The sequence below is a fragment of the Cryptosporidium hominis genome (genome assembly GCF_000006425.1).
Source record: "Cryptosporidium hominis TU502 chromosome 8 CHRO018067, whole genome shotgun sequence".
Taxonomy (NCBI): Eukaryota; Apicomplexa; class Conoidasida; order Eucoccidiorida; family Cryptosporidiidae; genus Cryptosporidium; species Cryptosporidium hominis.
Window position 1 is genome coordinate 1 of NW_667067.1, and position 6387 is coordinate 6387.

The following is a 6387-nucleotide window of genomic DNA, read 5'->3' on the forward strand; positions in this document are numbered from 1 at the left end:
TTCTCGAATTAATGATGAAACTCTTTGATCTGAAAGGATAGTTTTTTCTAATATTATTTCATTTTCTTTTAAATTAATAAATGAGTTAATTAGTTCTTTTTTATACTTATATATAAATAATGATTCAATTTCAGTATCAGGAATAAAACATATTCCATCTTTAATGAAGTATTTTCTATTTTTAATAAATCTAAATCCATCTGGCCAAAAAGGTATTTTAAATAATCTTTTAATAAGGTGTCCATTTGTTATAACAGAAACAGCATCTTCCCAAAGTTTTTGTGCTTGATGAGTTTCAGAATCATTAATGTTATTTTGATTTTTAATTTGATCTAAATTCCAAATAGGATAATTAACGCCATACATTTTGAGTAATTTTTCAATAATAAATGATTTACTGCTTTTAATATTATCTCTTTTTTGATTAAATAAATTACTATTAATTATTGTGGATAATTTAAATAAAAGTAATTTAATTTCTTGTTCAATAAACCATTCTTGTTTTTCTTTATTGTTTATAAAGCAAAGCTTAAGTAAGAAATGACTTAAAAGATCTTTTCTCCAACAATTTTCTAAATGTGATGGACTTGTTTTATTAATTGGAGTTAAAGAATCAAATAGTTTAAATCCTTTTTCAGATAGAAGTTTTTCTAATAACGATCTATTTGTTGAATCTGTTAAAGTTCTTGTATTATTATCTTCAAGCTTTGATTTAGAGTCAATAAAATGAAGAATTGCCAATCTATCCGTAACATATTCTCTAAATAAATTGATGCTTAATGAGTTCAAATTTAATGAAAAGAGAGAACTATCGTCATAAGTTGATAATACATAACAGCATTCTTGAAAAACATGTTCACTGTATGGGTTTTGATCGTATTCTGAAATCATGTTATTAAATAATAAAAAAAATTTGATAGATTAACTTACCAATATTATTTCTATTTTTAAATGGTTTTTGTAAATCTCGGATTTCTATAGGATTTTTTCTTAAATGCGATCCCAATAACATAATTGTTTTATAATTAAATTGAAGAAAAACTTTATTTCTTTTGAATTACTGAATATGGGACTGTAATATACATATATATTATTAATATAAGTATTTTTTAGATTAACAGAGAAAAAACAATAATTGACTTTTAATTATTGTATTAATGTATTCCCTTAACGTTACTTGAACTTAATATCTTTTTCTTGATTACATTAAATGATAATTTGTTGTAAAAAGTCAAGAACAAAATGGGATCTCCAGCTTAAAATAATAATCAAAACTTGATTGATAAAATTTTGTATATCAATATATTAATATATATTTCTTTTTTTTTCAATTTTTTTTTCTTTCAATTATCATGTAAAATTTATATTTACATTTATACCCCACGTAATTGGCGGGAAAGTCTCCAAATAAGTACTATTTTTCCATTAAGAATTTACAACCTTAAAAGAGGGAAAATAATAGTAGCATTAATAACAATAATAAAGCTGTAGTTGTTTAAAAGAATATTTGGAATTGACCTTTTTTCTTTTTAATTTAACAGTGGAAATTATTTGAAGAAAATCATTGATTCCAACAGAAACTTGCTTATATTACTTGAGAAATTTTAAAAGAATGCCAGAGGAGCAAACAATGACTTCGATTAGAAAGTCTTCAAACCCAAAATGGTTAAGATTTATTGTAACAGTTTACACTTATTCAATGATTTTTATTTCAATTATTTTGGGATTAATTACTCAAATTTTACTTTGGATATTTCTGTTCCCTTACCTTCTTTATAATGAAAAATTCAAGATAATAATTATGGGACAAGTTTTTAGATTCTGGAATGCTTTTCTAGTAATTTGGACGAATCCTTTCTGGACAGTTAAAGTAACTAGGGAGCCAAAAAAAAACTATAAGCCGAGCAACACTCTTATAATGACTAACCATTTATCAACAGCCGATCCTTGGATAATTTCTTCAACTCATTTTCCTTGGGAATTTAAATATGTATACAAAGCTGACTTACTTAAAGTACCCATTATAAACTGTGCTATATCATTGACTTATGATCTTCCAATTTACTTCACAAAGGAGAAAGGTGGATGGGGAATCAAGAGTGGTACAATTGAACCCATGTTTAAAAGATGTGCAGAACTTCAAAAGTTGGGTATTGGTCAAGTAATTTATCCAGAAGGAACTAGGTCTAAACTTAGAAGATTACAGCCATTCAAAAATGGCTTCTTTAAATTTGCAATTGAACATGAATCTGAAATTCTTCCAGTTGTTTCCCATAATAATTGGTCTCTCTGGCCCTTAGGAGAACCTCTTCTTGATTTGGGAACTGCTTACGTTGCTTATGGTGATCCAATTCAAGTCACTAAGGACATGGATATTGAAGAACTTAAGCTTAAGGTCCAATCAGCAATGATGGAACTCTTTAAGTGCTGTCCTACACACAATCCAGAACTTGAGCAACCATTATCTACGGCTTCTTCCACTCGTGGCCACGGAATTACTGGCACCAGCTAATCGTTCATTTTTCTTTATCAACTCATATTTTTCATATGTTCATTGTTATATCAATTATAAACTAATTTTTTTTAAAGAAAAAAAAATCATCTCAAAAATGAACCCGTTAATATTTTTTTTGTCCACATAAGATTTTTCTTACATACCGGTATTTGTGCAATTACATATTTTTTGCATGCGAATGCAAACACGCATTGCATGTGGATAGAAGAAAAATTTAGTATTTTGGAAAAAGTTATATTTGGAAATTTGTATTAAATAATTATTAAATAAAAGTCATAATAATTTGCATGTAAGAGCTCCTCACATGTAGAAGAATGTTTTAAGGACGAAAAAAAAGAATGACTTGTCTTCGCTTTAATTATTATTTTTTAAGTATATATTTTATTCCTGAGGAATATAATTTTTGAATATTTGAATGGATAATGAGCGTATTCTCATTTGTTCAGATATATTTGTGAAGGGATTTATTTTTACTTTTTTATTAATTGTAATTATCTTTTTTATTGGATTATTTTTATATTTTTCTCCTATTAAATAATAAATATAATAGAGTAAACAAAATAATGAACTCATTTTGCTATAGGAGAATCCCAATATTTTTTTCGCTTTTCTTTTCTCTTATTTTGCTTCTAATGTTACTGTTCAAAAGTTAATCAGGCTAAACAATAAAAATAATAATATTGAAAGTTTTCTTTATAATAAGAAGTAATGATAAACACAGCTCAATTAAGATATGAAAATAGCAATGACCAAGTGTCAAAAAAGGAAAGTATTGCATTAAATTGGAATAGCTGGTATTTTTTCCCAGAGCAAATAATTGATTTATCTTTGGTAAAAATTCAAGATTTCCTAATTTTAGATAGAAATCTTATGAATTCTAATGATAAAAATATTTATGAAAAACTTAAAGAAATCTCTTTAAAAAGATGGAATATGCCAAATACTGGATCATATTCAATTACTATTACTGATGACGTAGTTCCTGGTCATTATTTAATATTAATACTCAATGGAACTAAAAATTTTGTGAATATTAATAGCTTAGTGGAAAATGGATTAGTTTCAAAGCCAATCATAATAAATCAACGACCAACTAAAGAGCAAAGAATTGTTTTAAATTATCCAAAGTCTAGTAGACCATATGGTTTCTCTGATGTTATTTATGTTAACTATAGAATATTCAATGAAAAGAATGAAATTGAAGATGCAAAAAATAAAGCTTCTATTCATATATATTCAGTGGATCCAGATGATTCTTCATTAATTGAACCTAGACAATACTTTGAGACTATTAGTAATGAGATTTCCATACTTGGTCTTGGATTAGAAAAATGTCCAACTTATTATAAAATAACAGCAAAAATGCTTGAACATCCATTTCATCAAGATTCTAGTCAATATATATGGGTTCTGCCAAAAAATACTTCTCCATTGAGTCTTTCAAATGCTGATTTATTATCAACAAGACAATTATGTATAAGACAAAACAATAAATTTGGTATGTTTCCTACCATAATTGAATTCGGGATTCTTTTGATTATTACTGTTATTAATATTATTGGATTAATTACACTAGGAGTCATTATTAATAAATTAAACAAGAAAAAGAAAAAAAAGTAAAATATTAAATAATACCTTATTAAAATAAATTATATAACCAAATAGTCTAAATAAAAACATAATATAGCGTCTTTAATATATTAATAAATTATAATAATAGTAATACTATTGTATTGATAGAATCATAATTTGGATACAATGGGAATACCACTCCATCTACTAAGTAATATATTTAATATTGAAAATGAACTCTTGAGTTTTCCTCCATTTACATAGAAATCTACTTCAACCAATTCTGGATCAATGATTGATCTTCTTCTAATTTCAACTTCTTCAACTTCAACTGAATCAGATTCTTTCAATTTCTCATCCAAATCTATAGTTTCTATTTTTTTTTCAAGAGTTTTTGCGACTTTTTCCAAGTCAGTTACTTGGTTAAAGTTTTCTTTATGATTTAATTTAGTTTGAGATATTTCCAAAGAATCAACATTTTTCTCACTTTTATCGTTAGAATTGTCAAGCTGAGTATTTATTTGAACATCTACAAGAACTTTCTTTATCTCAAGTTGATTACTATTTACTATTGATAAGTTACTTTCCCTCGTATAATTAAAATTCTTTGTTTTTTTTTGGATAATTTTCTCTGCAACGTTATTATCATTATTTTTATTATTATTACATAATGTTTGAACTTGTTTTTCAAGCATTTCATCTCTAATATTAAATGCATTGTCAAATAAAGTCTGATTATTTGCACTTTTTTGAAAGTCAAATGAATGATTTTGGAAACTGTTAATAATACTAGAAGATGAATTTGCTGGTCTACTTTTTCTATTACAATAATTTTCATTATAAGAATCTACTTCATTCTTAATTCTCTGAAATTTATTATTAGAATCACCACTATTGCTTAGTTGCTCCAATAAATAGTCAGCTTTGCCAATAGCACGATTAAATTTCTTTGATAGAATGTCAATATTATTATCAAAATTGGCATTATAGTTCCCATTAATTCTGTTGCTACTATTGATTATTGGTCCACCCATGTGATTATTTGTACATATACTATAGTTATTGATTCCACCACAAATTCCATTTTCACCAGGTACTTTAATTCGATTTGCATGAATATATCCACCAAAAAAATTTCCTCCACTGTGTATTCTATGATTTAAATTAACATTCTTTCTTGCTGATTCTATTCTATTTAATATTAACTTTTCTCTATTTATTTGATTAGTATTACCTATACCGGTGTCAATTTGCATGCCAGGCGGTAAAAATGAGTTAACTTGATTACGTGTTTTGCATGTATTAAAATTATTTGTGGACGAAAAATTATCAAAATTTTGTATAGCTGAGCATTTTTTTTGAATTATGGCCAGTTTTGAGAGGAGATCTGTGAGAGAATATCATTATGTTGGGTGAGTATATTATATTCCTGACTCTTCTTTACAGTAGGAGGAGAATGAGTAGATACTGCGCTGCACCCAAAGTTAGAGGAGAATTAGTAATTTGGCATTCGTTAGTATTTGATATAGTATTTTCTTAATATATATCAGGAAAACTTGGTTGATAATTACTTCTTCTCTATTAATAACTAAAGAATTTGAAGTTACGGAGTTTGGTTTTTTATTTTGAGTAATATTCACATTTGTTTCAGAACAAATCGTAAGTAATTGTAAATTTTCAGTACTATTTTTTTGAGTTGAAATGCACATTGATTTGTAATCGATCTCATTCTTTAAAATATCATCTTCTTCCTTCATTGAATATTCGTTCGAAGCGACTTTTTGATCTTTCTTATATGATATAACTGATATTATGTCGACTTCATTTCCTATTTCTTCATTTTCACGCATTTCTTCCATACTTAGGGCTTGTTTCTGATCTTGATCTTGATCTTGATCAAGTTCATTTTTTTGTTCCTGTTCTTGTTCTTGTTCTTGTTCTTGTTCTTGTTCTTGTTCTTGTTCTTGTTCTTGTTCCTGTTTCTGCTCCTTCTCCAATTTATTCACCTGTTCTTGCTCCTCAGTAATAAAGTCTCTAATTGTATTATTTCCATTAAATACAGAACTTGGAGCCAATAAAGCTTTTGTAGATTCAATTAAATTTTCTATAATTATAAAGTCTTTATTTCTATATTTCAAATTGATACAAATCATTTGAACATTTTCCTCCCTTTCAATATTAATTATTCTATTATAACCCGAATAATCATTTGATACATTCTCAAAGGATAAAATGTTATTATTACTCATCAAAGTATCTTCAGGGAATTCTGGAGTAAAAACAGGCTGCTTCCAGTATTC

At 26.5% G+C, this 6387-nt stretch overlaps 4 protein-coding genes across 4 annotated transcripts; 2 read left to right on the forward strand and 2 right to left on the reverse strand.

The window, feature by feature from the left end:
* On the reverse strand, window positions 1–891 carry Chro.80166 (hypothetical protein; the record flags this gene model as incomplete). The annotated part of the gene is made up of 1 exon (XM_660634.1): window positions 1–891. A coding segment is annotated over one exon (891 nt), but the record flags the coding sequence as incomplete, so codon positions are not given.
* A 721-nt stretch (window positions 892–1612) lies between these two features.
* Chro.80165 (hypothetical protein) lies at window positions 1613–2512 on the forward strand. Its single annotated transcript, XM_660635.1, has 1 exon — window positions 1613–2512. One exon carries the CDS (start codon window positions 1613–1615, stop codon window positions 2510–2512), a length of 900 nt encoding a protein of 299 aa, XP_665727.1.
* Window positions 2513–3223: 711 nt separating this feature from the next.
* Chro.80164 (hypothetical protein) lies at window positions 3224–4135 on the forward strand. Its single annotated transcript, XM_660636.1, has 1 exon — window positions 3224–4135. One exon carries the CDS (start codon window positions 3224–3226, stop codon window positions 4133–4135), a length of 912 nt encoding a protein of 303 aa, XP_665728.1.
* Window positions 4136–4257: 122 nt separating this feature from the next.
* On the reverse strand, window positions 4258–5343 carry Chro.80163 (hypothetical protein). The annotated part of the gene is made up of 1 exon (XM_660637.1): window positions 4258–5343. One exon carries the CDS (start codon window positions 5341–5343, stop codon window positions 4258–4260), a length of 1086 nt encoding a protein of 361 aa, XP_665729.1.
* Window positions 5344–6387: the final 1044 nt, after the last annotated feature.